Raw genomic sequence first — 18,884 nt, 5'->3', positions numbered from 1 at the left:
TTTTATTAGAGAGTCATAAAATGAAGGCTACATTCTTTGGAGTCACACAACCTAAAACCAGGGACATATACACATATTTATACATAACTATACTACCTCTATGGTGCATTGGCTTGAATGGTGCCCCCCACAATAGATATGTCTACCACTTAACCTAACAATCTCCAAAAACTATGAATGGTACCTTATTTGGAAAAAAATGGTCTTCGAAGAGATAATTAAGGATCTTGAGATGAGGATATCATCCGGGATTATCCAGGTGGTCCTTAAATCCAATGACGGGTGTCCTTATAAGAAAGAGTCAGAGAGGTATTTGACAGGGACAAAAGAACAGACAACAGAGACACAGAAGAGAAGGTCATATGAAGACAGAGGCAGAAGTTGGAGTGACCCAGCTACAATGTAAAGAATGATGACAGCCACCAGAAGCTGGAAAAGGCCCTAGAGAGCCAGAGAGATACAGCCTTGCTGACACCTTGATTTTGGTCTTCTGGTCTCCAGAACCATGAGAAAATACATTTTTATTGTTTTAAGCTACTAAGTTTATAGTAATTTATTATATCAGCTACAGGAAACTAATACAGATGGTTTTACGTATTCACAAAGTCTTCTGAACCCAACCCTCCCAACATCACTTAGAACTCAAGCGAGGTAGACACAGCTGGTGTACTTTCTACCTTTGACATATGCTTTCTGGTGGCTTCTTAAGTGTTTCCTTCCTGTGTGGTTGAATTTGGGCCCTTTTCACATTACCTTTTATTATCTACACATGTTTTTTTGCCTAACTTTGGTCTCATTCAAAAGGTATTTAGATCACAGTAAAGGGTTTCTCAAAATACATTTATTTATTCAATAAGTATTTATTGACAACCTATTGGCCATCTTTTAGGAACTGGAGATAAAGCAGTGAACAATTAAGATTCTAATTAACACAGAGCATTTATTATCTCGTAGGGAGACATGAAATAAACAAATAAGTGACTAAATGTACTTTCATGTAGTGCTAAATTCTATACAAAAAGATAAAACAAGGTAAATTAATCAAGAATAACGGCAGGTACGTAACAGTGGTTGATAATGGTTGTTTTAAGATGGATAGTCAAGGAGGGCCTTTCTGAAAAGATTGCATTGTGGTAGAAACCAGAATGCAGATCTGGGGGAAAAGCATTTCTGGTGAAGAAAAAGGCAAGTGGAAAGGTCCTGAGATGGAAGTGAGGCTGATTTGTCTGAGGCACAGTGAGGAAGTCAATGTTAGCATGAAATGAGTGAGGATGAGAGGAGCCAGGGCAAAGGTCACACAGGGTCTAGATTATTGCCAGGAGTTGGGATTATATCCTGACAGTGATGAGGGAACAGTAAGCAGTGAAAGGTTTTGAGAATGGGAACAGTTTCCCCCTCTCTCTTATTCAGAAAACTTTTTAAATTCATTCATTCGATTTGTATTTATTCCTTATGAAGTGTTTTTGTTCTAGGTCAGGGGTTGGGAACCTATGGCTCGCAAGCCAGATGTGGCTCTTTTGATGACTGCATCTGGCTTGCAGACAAATCTTTAATAAAAAATAATAATAACGTTAAAAATATAAAACATTCTCATGTATTACAATCCATTCATTTCCTACCGCTCATGTTCATGGTTGTGGGTGGCTAGAGCCAATCACAGCTGTCCTCCGGGACAACACCAAATTTTTATTGAATAATGCATGACGTACATGGGTCATTGTGAGGTCAGGAAGTAAACCTCCCTCCTTTTAATCAAGTAGTCAGCTAGCTAATTGCAGAAACTCTTTTGATGAAGAAGATGGCTAAAAGAAAAAAAAGATGAGAGGTATCGTACTTTTCAGCAGGAATGGACAGAGGAATTCACCTTTGTGGAGAGAGCAGGTTCTGCAGTGTGTCTAATATGCAATGATAAAATTGCATTGATGAAACAGTCTAATATAAAGCAGCACTTCGACACACACCATACTATATTTGCATTGAAATATCCAGCGGGGGACAGCAGGAAGAAAGCATGTCAAGAGCTACTGTGCAGAATGCAAACTAGTCAGCAGCAACTCTGTGTTTGGACCCAACAAGGTGACTAGAATTTGGCTAACCTTGCTGGTGCTTTAGCAATTGTGAGAAATGGAAAGCCATTCACAGATGGGGAGTATGCCAAAACATTCATGCTTGATGTTGCCAATGAACTTTTTGACTACTTTTCGGATAAAGACAAGATAATCAAACGAATAAAAGACATGCCTCTATTGGCAAGAACTGTTCACAATCGTACCATCATGATGGCAAATCAAATTGAGGCAACACAGTGAAGGACATAAATGCAGCACCATTCTTCTCTCTCACTTTGGATGAGTCAACAGACATAGCCATTTATCCTAGTTCAGCATGATTGCAAGGTATGCTGTCAGTGACACACTACGTGAGGAAAGTCTTGCTGTTTTGCCTATGAAAGAGACAACAAGAGGGGAGGATTTATTCAAGTCTTTCACTGAGTTCGCTAAAGAAAAAAATCTACCAATGAATAAACTTATTTCCGTGTGTACTGATGGTGCTCCGTGCATGGTGGGGAAAAACAGATGATTTGTAGCACTTCTTTGTGAACATGAAAAGAGACCCATCCTAAGTTTTCACTGCATCCTACATCAGGAGGCGCTTTGTGCTCAGATGTGTGGCGAGCAGCTTGGTGAGGTGATGTCGCTGGTCATTCGGGTGGTCAACTTTATTATTACCCGAGCTTTAAATGATCGCCAGTTTAAAACACTGCTTGATGAAGTTGGGAATAATTATCCTGGTCTGCTTCTGCACAGCAATATGCGCTGGTTGTCAAGAGGGAAGGTGCTCAGCCGTTTTGCTTGTCTGATCAAAATCTGGACTTTTCTTGAAATGAAAAATGTCAAGCATCCTGAGTTAGCTAACACTGGCTCCTGAAGTTCTACTATCTCATGGACATGATTGAACATCTGAACCAGCTCAATGTGAAAATGCAAGGTGTTGGAAATACAGTCTTATCCCTTCAACAAGCAGTGTTCGCATTTGAAAACAAGCTGGAAATCTTCATCGAAGACATTGAAACAGGTTATTTACTACCCTTTGAAAAACTGGGAGAGTTTAAAGATGCATGCACAGCAAGTGACCCTGCTCAACATCTTGATCACCAGCAGCTAGTGGGCTTCACATCTAATCTGAAGTCATTCAAAGCACTCTTTGGAGAATTTCGTGAGCTCACTCGTCTTTTTAAGTTCATCACCCATCCACATGAGTGTGCAGTGGACGGCGTCGACCTGAGTTACATCCCCAGTGTCTCCATCAGAGATTCTGAGCTACAAGCTGCTGACCTGAAGGCCTTAGACATGTGGGTGAATAAGTTCAAGTCACTGAATGAAGATTTGGAAAGACTTGCACGACAGCAAGCAGAGTTGGCAAGCAAACACAAGTGGGGAGAAATGAAAAAACTTCAACCCGCGGACCAGCTGATCGTCAAAACTTGGAACGCGCTTCTGTCACATACCACACACTGCAGCGTGTGAGTATTGCTGTACTGACCATGTTTGGCTCTACGTATGCATGTGAGCAGTCTTTCTCACATCTAAGGAACGTTAAGACCAACCTACGATCACATTTAATGGATGGAAGTCTCAAAGCCTGCATGATGCTTAACCTCACCACGTATCAACCAGACTACAAAGCCATCAGCAAACCATGCAGCACCAGAAGTCGCATTAATGGTAAAAAGTACTTTATTCATCATTGGCTAGCAACAGCATAACAACATTATTAAAAAGAATTCAGAGACTTATTGTACTTTAAAAGTGTTGGTCTTACATAAAATGCACACATTTACTTGTATTTAGTGTTAAACATATTGTATGGCTCTCAAGGAATTACATTTGAAAATATATGGCGTTCATGGCTCTCTCAGCCAAAAAGGTTCCCAACCCCTGTTCTAGGTTATGCTTATTGTACTAATTATCAACTCATTATAGTTCAGATACTGTTTTCTTTTGTTACCACCATGCCAATGGCACATGAGACCAAAGGGAGTTTGTTGGGATAAACCCTAGAGAGTGACATACCCCTCACCCCCAGAGACATTTTGAGCTGGTGCTATATGGTTACACAGATCTTGCAAAGATCTTATTCAAAATCTTATAAACTGCATTAGACAAGCAAACTATAAGTATCATCAGCAAAGAGTCAAATTCCTCTTCACATATCCCCTCACATCTCTCAGTGGGCACAAAAGGACCTAAATACAGCTGGCTTGCCTGACCTGTGGTGGCACAGTGGATAAAGTGTCGACCTGGAATGCTGAGGTCGCCAGTTCAAAACCCTGGGCTTGCCTGGTCAAGGCACATATGGGAGTTGATGCTTCCAGCTCCTCCCCCCTTCTCTCTCTCTCTCTCTTTCTCTCTCTCTCCTCTCTAAAATGAATAAATTAAAAAAATTAAAAAAAATACAGCTGGCCTTTCATATCACCAGATGCTGCATCCACAAATTCAAGCAACCCCAGATCAAAAGCACTCTAAAAAAATGTTATAGTATTGCTGACATGTATACTATGTTGTTAGGCCTAAGATGGTTGCATCTCTATTGAACATGTACAGATCCTTTTTTTCTGGTCATTATTCCCTCAACAATATAACAACTATTTACATAGCATCTACATGGTATTAGTTATTAAAAGTAATCTAAAGATGATTTAAAGTATATGGGAGAATGTGCTTAGCTTATATGCAAATACTATGCCATTTTATATCAGAGACTTGAGCATCCCAGGATTTTGGCATATGAGGGGGGTCCTGGAACAATCCCTCATGCATACCAAAGGATGACTAGAATTCTAGTCTCAGAAACAACCCTGCCCTCCAAAAGCTTCCCAAGTTAGACATGCAAACGTACCTGCTTTTTTGAAACATTGCTTGAACTTACCCTTTTGTAGAGATGCCAAATAATCCCTTGTCATCCTGATTTCTCCTAATATGGGCGATGGCCCGGTACCACCCCCTCCATCATCACTCATGAAGACTCTGTGCAAGGAACGGGGCACACACATTAAATGCATGTTAAAAGTAAATGTGGCATTTCCGTGACATCAATTGTATTTGGCTGAATGTCCCAGAAATTTCCCAATTCTTCTCCCCCCTCCCCCCAGCTTCCTGAAAGGTCTACTCACACAAAGAGAAGTACTTATATGAGAATCAAAATAATTCTCAATTACTGCTTGGGCCAATGCCTAATATCTCAAAAACAGAACTATGTGGTAAAATTAAGTCAAAGTATAAGTGGTTTGGGCTTAAGGACCAAATGGTTTTTTTACTTATTCCTAAACCTGAGTCCAACTCTGAGGATCTCTCTACCTTCTGGCCAACTCCACAGCTCAAGGCGGTTATTGATCAGTATGGTTAGGAATGGTATTGAGAGAGTGACCAGAGAGACCAGGGTCAGAGACAGGACCCCATGCGTGAACATGAGGGCGCACAGTGAACCCTCCACCACAAGACCAAAGCTGCCCTCATTTCTTTAACAACAGCAATCACCACAAAGATTTAAACCGATAAAGCTGTCTATCTCCAAGCATTAATGAAAACATGGCTTCAACTTTATATCTAGTAAAATTAATTGACCCCGCTATCTTCTATTTGCCCAACTTCCATTTTGCCCTTCCATTGATAGTCATTAATTTGAAGTACTCAGTTGATCAAACCATCTTTAATTCTGTAATTAAGGAGTCAAAGTATTGTACATATGAGAAACTGAGTTTTAGGTACTTACAGAATCTTTAAATTATATAAACCAAACTTGCTAAATCAGTGAAAATCAGTATTTTTCATCCAAGTCCTAATAACCAGCACTAAATCTCATATATGTTAGAATCTCAAAACTATTTTACCAACCAAATAGAATGGTCACTTGCTAAGTTGATTAGTAAAAGGAAGTTTTAATTTGAAAGTATAAAAGTATCTCTATGTCAATTTCCATAATTATGTTAAGTTTAGCTTCCAAGTATATGATATGATGCATCAATACATTTGAATTGCCTTTGTTTGAAGATTTTGGAGGCATCAAATCGGGACTTTGATTGTTTTTAATTAATGATACCACACAGTCTATCTAGCCCATTGAGATCAGTCTGCAAATACTAAGTGAGTCTTCTCTGCATCAGGCCAATAGCTATTAACCACAGATTGAAAGGATTGGAATTAGTTCAAGATCTTTTCTGCTTCGTTTCCTATGTGGCTTTGTGAACTTTTCTTTAAAAAAAAAAATGCACTCCCTTTCAACTCTTTTGATCGAATTGGGTGAAGCCTAGGAAACATATTTGAAACTTACAATTCCACCCGATCAGGAACACCACAGAATGGTTTCAGTGGTCTGAGAAAGCAGAAAAGAATAGCTTACGGAAACAGCCCAGGGAAGAAACTAAAATAAACCTGCCCATGAACACAGAGGAGACATAGGCAGCATTGCCCCCAGGAGTAATTTACCTATGTCCTATTTTCCTCAGCGTTCCTATTGCAAAGAGATGGATGGAAAGGGTCGGGATGTAGAGCAGTGGCACCTGAAGTCAACAACTAGCAGCTCCATAAAATAATCGTGAGAATATGTGTGTGACCCAAATACTCATCTCCCAACTCAAATAGATCTCTTGCAAACAAATAATGCTTGAGGTGAGTGCCATTCAAAGAAAAAAACAAAACACACAGACACACACACACACAAACACACATACACAAGAAAACCTTTTCTCTGACTACAAAGAAACGATAAACAAATGCTAGCTCAAACCACAGTAAGTACATATCAGAAATGATCCCCTTAGAAAAACACTCAAGACCTAATCATAGAGACTGAGATTTTTGTGTCCAATGGTTCATACCATTATTTTCTTTTATAGAATAATTGTTAAAAAGATATTGCTTACCAAACAATCTATCCGTAGGTCTCACTGGCAGTCTGTAGAAGAGAATTCAACTACTTCCTCAAATATTTATTTCATGTTGGGGGCGGGGCTCTTTGGTGCCATCTACTGAATCCCGCTGCAATTACATTACTTAGAAAGTATAAACCTAATTTCTCCTATTCATCTGTAGAATATGGACTCTGGCTTGACAGACCAGTATTAAAATAAAATCATATCTTTGTGGCTCTGTATTTCACTACAGTCAGCTCACTATTGAAATAAAGGAGGTGTTGTTAATAATCCACAGATCATTATTGGCTGAATCCAAAAATGCTTATCTTTGCAGCCATGCTGGTGGGGGTGGAAGTGCTGGTCAGAGTGTATTTCAGGTGCTTTGCTTTTCCTCTTGCTTTTTTGATCAGTCCACTATTACAAGTGACAGAGAATGGAAAGAGGTAGCGGTCAAACTCAAAGTTTTGCTCAAACTCATTCATAAAGAGGAAAGACCATTTGTACGTTACTATAAAATTAGGTGTTGATTGTGTCTCTTTTGACAAACTGGTTTTCAGAGAAAATCTGGTGCTCAGTTTTTTCCATTGATATGTTAAAACTTTCCTTAAAATGTGATTTTTTAAAAAATTTCCATGTAAAAAACATCATATCTAACCATCTTTCTCAGATAAAGTCTAAAACACTTGCTTTGGGTTATTGTCAGCACACTCAAGGAATCCAGTCTGATAGCTCCATTTTTGTCTTTTAAAATAACAACAAAATAAAAAAATGAAAATGGGCAAATAAAGCTAAGAAATGCTAGCTGAATTCCTCTGAACTTGTCCTCATTTTAATATTGCTTGATGTCCATTCACAAACTGGATACAATTCTTGGCTGTAATCAGCTTTTCTAAAACAGTGAACAAGGCCAACTTCCTTAAACTAAGAATCTTGGGACTTGGGGTTTTTTTGTGACTCGTAATGTTCTTTCCCCCTCACTCTACCACCCACACACTGCTTGTATGTTGTAAATGTCTGTATTCATGAGGATGCAGATGAAGATGCTATATCGATAGGTCCAAAAGTATAGTAGTTTAAACAAGGTGGAAGTTTACTTTTCTCTCACATAACAGATGCATCAATACATTTGAATTGCCTTTGTTTGAAGACTTTGTCCAGGACTTGGTAAAAGGCTGACTTGAGCCAAACAAAACAGCAGAATTGAGGGCACGTCATCAACCTGTGGCTTTAATTCCAGGTATTAGATGGTTCCTCCAATTCTTACCTTGTTTTCGGTGGAAAGACATGACCTATCTTTCTTAAAGACATGACCCAGAATGGCATTTACCTTCCAGCTACATCTCATTGCCCTGAATTTAGTCACATGTCCACATCAAGCTGTAAGGAAGGCTGGGAAATGTCATCTCTAGCTGGGTTGCCCTGATTAAAGCTCACATATTCTAGTAGTAAATAAAGGGAGAATGAATATTGAGACAACTGAAAATCTCTGTCCCAATATTTTTCAATTTATCTGCATAGTCATTTGTTATAGATTGAATTGCATCCTCTCCAGAATTTATAGGTTGAAGCCCTAACCCCCGGAACGTTAGAATATGACTACATCTGGAGACAGGGACTTGAAAGAGGTAATTAAGGTCATCAGGGTGGAGCCCTATTCCAATAGGAATGATGATCTTATCAGAAGAGAAAGAGCTACACCAATGTGTGCGCACAGAGAGAAGGCCATCTGACGACCCAGTGGGAGGGCAGCCATCTACATGCCAGTGAGAGAGGCCTCAGCAGGCACCAAACCTGCTGACACTTGAATCTGGGACTTCCAGGCTTCAGAACTGTGGGACGTAAATTCCTGCTGTTTATGGCAGCCCAAGTAGGCCAATACACCATCCTTCTGGATAGTGGTCTTGAGGCGAGGAATTCCTTGATCCTCATTAGCACTCTCACTACAGCTAATTGGTCTGGGTAGAGAGATTAGACAGAGAAAGTTTGAGCTGTTGACTGTCTCGCTTCCATACATCCTTGGAGTTCAGACTTTGGGTTCTGTGAGACTCCTCGGTAACCTTGAAGTAAGCACCTTCTTTCTCAAACTGGTATCTGAAAGAGTTCAACAGAGGATTCCTGGAGATAGAAAATCTTTGTCTAAACAAACAAACAAAAAAATGAAAAAACCTCTTATAATAGAGCTTTCATATGTTTGAAATGAGTGAATGTCTTCATATGCAACAAAAATGTAGGTTTTATTTAATTCTAGTATAAAAATGTCAAAATGCTGTATTTTCAATGTCAACAATACTTTGTGGGAAACATATTGAAACCATTTAAAACATGTGATCATTTAGTATGTGTGCCCTAGTTTGTTGCGGTTTGCTTTTTGGGTTTTGTTTTTCGAGGTTTTTTGGTTTTGTTTTTTAGTTCAGGAAAGAGCCCCACAGAGGCTGAGGAAAATGGCCCATTTGGGAGACAGCCTGTGACAGCCAGTCTGTACTCTCTGGAAGAGCAAGGGTGGGCTGATGCGCAGGAGATTACTCTCAGAACATTTCTTAAGGGTTATTTCTTTACAATTATTAATTGCGAAACTAGTTCATTGAATGAGTTAAGTCCATGAGAAAAGGGCTTCCCTTTTCTCCTTAACCACTGCCTTATAACCAGATTTTGTTGACTCTCCTTCTGTCACGACGTATTCTGAATTATGGGCACACCCCATCACTTTTAGTGAGAAGTCTCATTTTCACAACTACACCTCTATTTCAGGCCTTAAAAGTCCAGGCCAGTCCGATTTGACACCAACCTCACACCTAATTCAAAGTTCTGCTTGGCCCTAGCTCAGGCCTTCCTTGCCAGGAAATGGGGAAGGATGTGGTCTCTTTATTCTCCCTCCATTTTCCCTGCCTTCTCTATATTCTGGGTGTCCCCAGGCTACCACAAGGGAAGAGTATATTAGACAGAGAGGAGCAACTCTCCCTGAAGTTAACTGTTGGATAAGGCAGACAAGCCCTCATGCCTCTGCCTCTTATTTCACAGAATCCAAATGTTGATGCACAGGATGCACCTGTGGGTTATTCAGAAGCCTCAGGCAGACCCCCCACTACACAGTTTCTTAATGCAAGTGGCACATTCTCTGGTTGACCTGTAGCAGCAGCCCTTTCCCCCCACCTCGTGCATCCCTTCCTCTAGACCCAAGGCTTCTTACCACTAGAGTTCCTTTGTACAGCCGGCTGCCCAGATAGCTGCAGTCCCATCAGGACCACTTCATCCCAGTTACCATTTCCATGGTTGACATGGATTTGCCATGCCAAATAATGGAAGAGCAGATGACAACAGCTTCTTCCTTTCTCTTCTCATCCTGCCATTTTGGACTGCCCAAACCAACCTCTTGCCTTCTGAATTCTCCTGATGGGAAGTACTTGTTCATTCATTCAATATTTATCACACACTTATACTTGTAAAGCATTATTTCCCAATCTCTGTGTTCACTGCCCACCACACCACCGAAACTCCAAGGGACGCTCCCCAAGATCTTCTAAGATCTCTCCAGCACACCTGGTCGGCTGTACTGGATTGTGCGTTCCCGTTATCCTGCAAGGCTGCAGGCTGAGACCAGGTGCCTGGATTGTGCGTTCCCGTTATCCTGCAAGGCTGCAGGCTGAGACCAGGTGCCAGACTACTCTTCTATTATGTTCAGAGCCCTTCTTATTTGTCTTTGAAGGAAATCCAAAGCAATCTCCCCACAGGTCCAGAACCTCAACTGAATGACTCCTTAATCATCCTTTTGAACCTAGTCTTCTGTAAGTGGTAAAATGGGATGATAATTACTGTTCTCTTTCTGCTGTTTTTTAGTAAGTCCAGCCTGGCTGTGTCTAATATTTCTATTTAAAATGTGCCTTTTGTCAGCTTTAAGGTATTCTCCAGAATCCTAATGCAATAACCTATACAATAACCAGTTAATGAATTTGGCTCTGAGTTTTGCCGACAAGCAGATAAATCTGTCTTTGGCCTATGGCCCATGAATAAGGCCATGTTACCCTTTATGTACACAAACTATTGCATATTTGTGTAGCTAGGTCAAAAACTTAACAAACAATTATTCAGATGTGAAGAAAATAGGTGTCTTTTTAAAACTGATTTTAGAAAGGAGAGAGAAAAAAATACATTGATTTGTTGTTCCATTAATTAATGTATTCTTTGGTTGATTTTTGTATATGCCCTAACTGGGAGTCAAACTGTCATCTTGGCATATTGGGATGACACTCTAACTCTACCTGACCAGGGCCAAAAAGAGTCTTTAATTTTCACAACCAATCTAATTTATCCCCAAGCCCTAAAGTTGAACAGGATAACGAAGTTCACCCAGAGGCCAACGAGGATGCATCGGACACTCCGAAGACAGCTGCACATAGTTGCGAGGTTGACCCTTTCCTTCTGCCATGAAGACCCAGAGATTCCTGCTCACATGAATCCATTTTGGAAAGGCAAAGGTAGAGGAAAGGTCCTCAAATGACTGAGCATTTACTCAAATGGTCCTGTTTCAATTTGAAACAGAATGGTTAACCAGAGACTGAGCTCTGTGAAATCAGCAATGAACACCACATCAACCCCTAGCCTGCTTCACCAACTCAGTTGAAACATGACTGTCCTTAAGTCTTTCTCTAACAGACAGAAGTACTGCCGACAGCAGACAATAACTTAATACTTGATGTTCATTAGAATCATTAGAATCCATGTTATTATGGTTTCTTAAACTGGATTTTCTAGTTTTTTTTTAAATTATCCCATCATCGTTTTCGGTGTCTAGTGTTAATTTCACATTAAAAGCAGCTCTAATGTTAGCCCAAAAAAGTCCATGTTTGCTCTTCTCCTTCGGCCATTCCAAATAAGTCCGCTGTGCCATGAGAGCCTTCAGCTTGTGATACTTGTTAGGAATGCCATTATGCGGGATGGGTTCCAGCAAGATCAGAATTAAGTTGTTAGATCCTTCATGAAAGAGGTTGTGGTGGGCAAAGTAGAGTTCATAATGGCACCACTCACTCTGAACAAAGTTGGGAGACAAAACAAAGATAGACTTGTAACTTTTCTCAATGCAGTTTATGATATTTTCCACAATGCTCTTGCCAGGGACAAAGTTTCGCTCATGGAGACAAATCCGCATATCTTCTTTTTCTAGGCAAGGTACAAGTTCATTCTTCACCCAAGCAGAATCGGGTTCACTGTATGAAATAAAAGCATGGAAATGGAAAGTGTTTTGGAGTTCGTCTAAAACTGTGTTCCTAGCCCTGTGCCGGGTCTGGGTCCATTGACACACCATCCTGAGATACCAGGGCAGATCAAAATAGATACAGAGGACAGTCATAGTAACAGCCAATACCAGCCCAGTGACCCCAATGGTGACAATCAGCAGAGCTATGTTGCAGGATAATGGAGACATATGAAAGTTCTTTAATAGGGTTCCCTTATAGCTTTCTGGATAATCACACTTATAAGAGTCAGGCCAAGCCTCTAGCACTGCACTTGATACTTGGCCTATACTTTGGACAAATTCTCTTAGCTCACATGTACATTGGAATGGGTTGTTCCCTGCATTTATTGACCTAATATTCTGGCAGCTCTGGAAGAAATGAGCCGATGGGTTGGAAATTGAATTATAGTCAATGATCAGTACAGAAAGCCTGCTAAAGGCACCACATCCGGGAAGTTGGGCTAAGAAATTGAAAGCAACATTGAGTTCTTGCAAAGTTTCCAGGCTGGTGACATTTTCAGGGATGCTGGTTATGCTGTTACTGTGAAGATCAAGAACCTTGACCCTGGAAGGTAAACATCTGAATACAGAACCAGTAAGTATATTTGAAGACAAATTTAACACCACTATACTCCCAACCCAAGTGCAATTTCTGTCACGTCCATCGTATTCCAAAAAATTCCAGCTCACATCCAGTATTTCCAAAGATGGCATATTCCTAGTCATGAGACCTACTTTGAAAAGGTCTTTTAATTCATTCTTTTGTAAGATCAATGTCTCCAATTCAACTAACGTGGAGCAATTTTGAAAAATACTATCTGTGAAAACATTCTGGGTAAAGTTCAAAAACTTAAATGTGCTTGGTGCTTGAGGACAAAGCATATGTATTAAATGTGTATCTGATATGGTTAACATCATAATGTTCATCTCAGAAAACACTGTGTATAATGCTGTCTGCGAAAAAATATAAACCTTGTTTATAACATGTTCTATTTTTAATGCTTTCAAAGATGTTTCAGAATAAGTATAATCTTCTTCACCAATGCTTTCAACTATTGTTAAATTGTAAATGTTGAGATATTCTACAGGTTTGGGCCAAAGGAATTGAAAAACTCTAACCAAGCATTTCCAAGTTGTTTCCACGTGGTTTAAAGTTAAATTTAGTAAGTTTGGACCTCTAGTTAGTTCTGATAAAAATTTAATTAAAACTTGACAGCTCTCAGAATTCAATTTAATATTACTCAGTTGTAAGTGCCCTAAACTACTAACTGATATGTTTGCTTGAACAGAGAAGAAAGTATCTGGGTGGAAAACAAATTGAAGTGTTTCAGTATTCAGAATTTGAAGACTTTCTGTCTCATGTTCTTTCACATAATAACCTCCCAAATCCAGAAGGATGCAACTTAGACGCAAGTGAGCAATTGGTAGCAGATCTAATTGTTGTAACTTTTTAGCACTTAGTCCCAAGAAATTCAGTTGAGTCAAGTTGCCAAATTCCTTACAGATGGGCAGGGCATCAAAGTCATTGAACGAGAGGTCTAAATGTTTGAGACTGGTGATAAGATGGCAGGATATTTTCTGCAACTGATTGTGTGATAAATCCAAATATTCTAAATCCTGGTTGAACTTGAAAATACTAATATCAAGGCACTGGATTCTATTATGGGAAAGCCTCAAAACTTTCAACCCTGAAAGAAAGCTGATATCAGAGAGCTGAAGCTCAGATATATAGTTTTGAGACAAATCTAGGACTTCAGTTTGCGGTGGCAGGCCTTTTGGAACATGAGTAAGGCCTTTATTTGACTTGTTTACTGCAAATTCACTTTCAGTAGAGAACTGGATTATGGTTCCAACTAGTAAGGTTACGATGTAAATAAAATGGAAGCTTTTGACAATGGATTCTTTGTCCTTGGTCATGATGTTGAAACGGTTATCCCCCGAAGGGCTGTTGCTGTTCCTCAGAGCATCTTGATATATACCAAATTCTAGAAATGTAATATAAATTAAGATGTATAAAGATTGGGTGATTGCTTTCAAATCTCCATTTACTAAACACAAAATCTCAATTATTTTTTTATTCGCCATCAGACTCATAATGCCACTTAACTCCCCCAACAGGCTCAGTGGTAGAGCATTGGCCTGGCCTGTGGAAGTCCCAGGTTCAATTCCCAGCCAGTGCACACAGGAGAAGCGCCTATCTGCTTCTTCACCCTTCCCCTCTCCTTTTTGTCTATTTCTCTCTTCCCCTCCTGCAGCCAAGGTTCCATTGGAGCAAAGTTGGCCCGGGAGCTGAGGATGGCTCCATGGCCTCCACCTCAGGTGCTAGAATGGCTCCATTGCAACAGAGCAATGCCCCAGATGGGCAGAGTACCGCCCCCTAGTGGGCATGCCAGGTGGATCCCTATCAGGCACATGCAGGAGTCTCTCTCTCTGCCTCCCTGCTTCTGACTTCAGAAAAATACAATAAATAAATAAATAACCTGGAACACTGAGGTGGCCAGTTCGCAACCCAGGTTTGCCTGGTCAAGGCACATATGGGAGTTGATGCTTCCTGCTCCTCTCCCCCCCCAACCTCCTCTCTCTTCTCTCTAAAATGAATTAAAAAACACAAAAATACTAAAATAAAATCCAGCTAATGTAAAAAATTTTATATTTAAAGAAACATGCTTGTATTATTTAGAGAGAGAGAAAGAAAGAGAAAACATCTCCCACATGATTCTAGATATTTGACATTTATCAATGAGAACCAACCTAGTGGTCCCTCTGTTGTGCTTGTGTTCAGGGGACTGAAACTTAGCCACCATGTGAGAAAGTTGACCAGCTACCCTTAGAAGCACGCTGCTTCCAAAACATAAGTTTCTTTCAGGCTCACTTATTTCCTCAAGCAGTTACCAGTGTATATACTAACCCAGGGGTCGGGAACCTATGGCTCGCCAGCCAGATGTAGCTCTTTTGATGGCTGCATCTGGCTCACAGACAAATCTTTAATTTAAAAAAATAATCACGTTAAAAATATAAAACATTCTCATGTATTACAACCCATTCATTTCCTACCGCTCCTGTTCATGGTTGCGGGTGGCTGGAGCCAATCACAGCTGTCCTCCGGGACAACACCAAATTTTTACTGGATAATGTGTAATGTACAGGGGTCATTGTATGGCTTTCACGGAATTACATTTTAAAATATGTGGCGTTCATGGCTCTCTCAGCCAAAAAGTTTCCTGACCCCTGTACTAAACAAACCAGCTTTCACATTTAAGAAAAAATAAAGGAGAGGAAAATGAGAGATGAGAGTGGATGATTAGAGAGTTCACAACTTTTTTCTTAAAGGAAGTAAAAAGAGATAAAAGGAAAAAGTTATTTTTCTTTTTCTTTAATACATCAAATGAAAAGAGGAAAAGAAAAGACAAATGGAAGCAGCTCTGTTTTTTTTGTGTTTTTTTTTTAAAGCGGTAGTAAATAGGCTCAGTGAAAATTAAAACTACAAGAAAGGGAAGCAAAGAAAAACTTTGAGGTAAGTGTGATTCCATATTCAAGCCAAAAAGTGTATAAGAGAACGTTGTTTATTTGTCAAAGTCTAGGTGAGAAACCCAGAGAGAGGCAAATCCTAAGTTAGTCCTCGCCATTTCCTTCAGTTCATGACTGTTTGTTCAGTGCCGGGAGTTTGCTGGGCGTTCGGTGCTGGGGTTATAAGTGTGAATAGCACCGGCATAATCCCTGCTTTCTAAATCCTTATAAGTTAGTGACAGGTAGGAGTAAGCAATTATAGAACCATGTGACAGGGGAGATAAAACATTCATGTCTACTATAAAGGTACATAATCTGTAAAAGGTACTGTATCAGTGACGTAAGCTACTATAAACGTTACCAAAAACAAGGAACTAGAAAAGGGTGAAAAAAGAAAATGCCGCAGACGAAAGCAGACATAAATATCGTCAGTTCGTTTTTCCCTAACTATGACACAAGTGCTATCTACTTCTGTATCTTTTCAAGATAGTCTATCTTTCTTTCTTGTGTATTTAGAAAGACATTTGCAACACTTAAAATCATCTTGTAAAAATGTCAAAGAAACGTTACCTATTTTCTACACAACTGTGAAGCATTTTCTTGCTCTTTTGAAGTAATTATGCCATAATTTGAAAAGGCCACAAAAGCCTGCTTACTTACCAAGATTTCTTTCTCAGAGGAAGTGAAGGATAATTTTTAAATGTGGAAAAATAAGTGTTTCATGAAATCAAAGTCCTTTAAAGTGAAACAATACCATAGAAACAGTTTTGTGCCATCTGTTGGACTTTCCTGGAATTACTCCAAATGTGAATTTCCCTTTCAAAGATCACCACGCATATGAATCAGCAGGTTTTTATGGGCTTTTGACTAAAACACTAACCAAATTTTTGAATTCATATAAGCAAGCAGCTTATGACAATTTTAATGTGAAGAAAACTGTTTCTAAGCTAATATTTATATGTAAGAGTTTGCAGCCCAAATGTGAAATTATCACCGGAGTGGAAATTTATTGAACTTGGCCTGTTTTCTACTAATCACCACACTTAACATTTCCAAAATAATTGCAACTACCATTATCAAGCAATTTTGGAACATTACCTTGGCTGGATGATAAATAAGCTTCGGTTCAAGTTTTTTTGTTTTGTTTTTTGTTTTTTAAATCAACTTTCAAAGAAAGTTTAGTAGTTGATACATATATACCCACCTCTAGGGAAAACTGCATACTGTTTCCCACGTTCCGACCAACATTTAGTATTATTAGTCTTTAATTCTAGATTCTAGAATAATAACACTGAGATCCTGCAGGACTAATTAACAAATCAATTTCCTAAAAGGCATTTAGGATATTTTTAAAATGATATTGTCAAATGAACTCAGAAGGAGTCTGGAGGCTTTTGCTAGAAATAAACAATAAAAAATGTATTCAAGGGTCTTCGAGTTTAAAAACCGGAAACACAGCAAGGCAAAACACCCAGAAATGTTCTGAAAAAGAAAGAAAAGTCCTAAGTTCCCAGGCTAGTTAAAACAAGAATAGAATCTTTTCCTCATACCTCAACCTGCTTGATTACAATGACTCCATTTTATTTCTTCACTCTATTTCTCAGTATGAACAAGGATTGATACAAAAAGAGGGTGTCTGGCTAACCAGAGACTTCAGGTAGCTGGAATTCCCTATTTCTAACACTTTCCACTGAATTGAGTTTCTGTAAAGACCTGAACATATGAGGTATATAATCATTCTATAACTAATCCCACTCTCTATCATTACCTCATCGTTACAAAAAAAAAAAAAAAAATTAAGACCCTACAGTTTGACCTCTGACAAAGGTAGACATCTGGTAAGAATCACTTCTCCTTTCAGGAGGAAGGGAAAGGCCAGCTTCTTACAATTCATCCTTATTCACCAAACATAACAGGAAGTCTTCTCAGGCCTAAGGTCAGCAAGTAGATGGGTCTCCGCCCAACCAGCAAAAGCAGACAGCGAGAGAGCAGTAGATATCTGTGACATGGGGAAACCAGATTTGGAAACAGGCAGAGGGGAGAGGGGCCAGCTGTGGCTTTGAGGAAATTTCAAGCAACACCAAACTCACGTCTTTAAGAAAATGTGCACACATCACAGCAGCTTTGGTCACATCACACAGTGACTTTACCATACTCTCACTGGGGCCAACAGACAGTACTGGAATGACCATGCTCTCAATGCTGTGCACTAGCTGTGTGTTCCTGGCTGGGCAAGCTGCCTCACTTCACAGAGACTTCTGTATTCATCCACAAAATGGGAGTGCTTGTGATATGTAGGGAGGATAGTGACTATAAAAGGGCTGGCTGCAGTAGTGACTGACACATCAGAGAAGTCGTTGCAGTTTGGAGCTTTAGAATTCTATGCAAGCCTCAGCGTTTTATATGCTGAGGTGGAAAGGCTTCAGAATATAGCATTAAGAAGAGTAAGGTATATCCCTGGTCAATTGGTTCAGTGGTAGAGCGTCAGTTCGGTGTGTGGAAGTCCCAGTTTCGATTTCTGGTCAGGGCACACAAGAGAAGCGACCGTCTGCTTCTCCACCCCTGCCCCTTTTTTCTCTTTCTCCTCTCTCCCCCCCCTGCACCTATGTCTCATTCGAGCGAGTTGGCCCTGGGCGCTGAGGAAGGCACCACTTAGCTAGGTTGCCAAGCAATGAAGCTGTGGGCCCCAGATGGGCAAAGCATCAGCCCCAGATGGGGGTTGCCGGGTGGATGCTGGTCAGGACACATGCAGGAGTCTGTCTCTCTGCCCCCCCCCCACTAAATTAAAAAAAAAAAGAAGAGTGAGGTAAAGAACAGTATAGAGAGTGGGACAGCGTTTGTATAAAATCTGGTCTGTAAGACATTTGCACAGGTGATCTTCTTGCCAGGCATTGTTCTGAGTACTTCAAGTATTAACTCAACCCTCATAAAGATGCAATGAGATAAACACTATCATTATCCCCACTTAAGGGGGCATGGGAGAAGCAGTTAGTTAACTGTCCAAGGTTGCACTGCTAGTCATTGGTGGGGCTGGGATTTGAACCTAGATGCAATCTATCCCCTGTGTCTGTGTACCTCAGCATTATACCATGTGTCTTATAAGACACATTCAGAGAAAAGAGAGCAGGAGGCCATTCTGAAAACAGAGACAGAGATTGGAGTTTTGCAGCCACAAGTCAAGAAATGTGGCTTGCCAACACCTTGGTCTTGGACTTCTGGCCTCCAGAACTATCA

At 40.0% G+C, this 18,884-nt stretch overlaps 2 protein-coding genes across 9 annotated transcripts in view; both read right to left on the bottom strand.

Annotated features, from left to right (window-relative positions):
* The window catches only part of TLR1 (toll like receptor 1), a 69,240-nt gene extending 52,818 nt beyond the window's left edge, over positions 1–16,422 (bottom strand). For 4 of the 8 annotated variants that reach the window (XR_010731866.1, XR_010731865.1, XR_010731863.1 and 1 more), the window contains exons 1-2: positions 6,923–6,973; positions 4,930–5,027 (exon numbers count right to left, since the gene is read on the bottom strand). The gene's annotated coding sequence lies outside the window, so the exon portion shown is untranslated. Of the gene's footprint in view, positions 1–184; positions 288–4,929; positions 5,028–6,330; positions 6,355–6,922; positions 6,974–16,310 lie in introns of those variants that run through there. The other 4 variants (XM_066279237.1, XM_066279236.1, XM_066279238.1 and 1 more) reach the window with 4 other exon arrangements.
* Positions 10,107–16,424, bottom strand: TLR6 (toll like receptor 6). Its single transcript, XM_066279240.1, has 2 exons — positions 16,311–16,424; positions 10,107–14,128 (listed from the first exon to the last, which is right to left on the bottom strand). The coding sequence occupies exon 2, from the start codon at positions 14,058–14,060 to the stop codon at positions 11,670–11,672; it is 2,391 nt and encodes a 796-aa protein (XP_066135337.1). The 5' UTR covers positions 14,061–14,128; positions 16,311–16,424; the 3' UTR covers positions 10,107–11,669.
* Between the last annotated feature and the right edge of the window lie 2,460 nt (positions 16,425–18,884).

The sequence above is a fragment of the Saccopteryx bilineata genome, chromosome 5 (genome assembly GCF_036850765.1).
Source record: "Saccopteryx bilineata isolate mSacBil1 chromosome 5, mSacBil1_pri_phased_curated, whole genome shotgun sequence".
Lineage (NCBI taxonomy): Eukaryota > Metazoa > Chordata > Mammalia > Chiroptera > Emballonuridae > Saccopteryx > Saccopteryx bilineata.
Note: the sequence above shows the minus strand (reverse complement) of the source record. Positions and strands in the feature narration are given on the sequence as shown.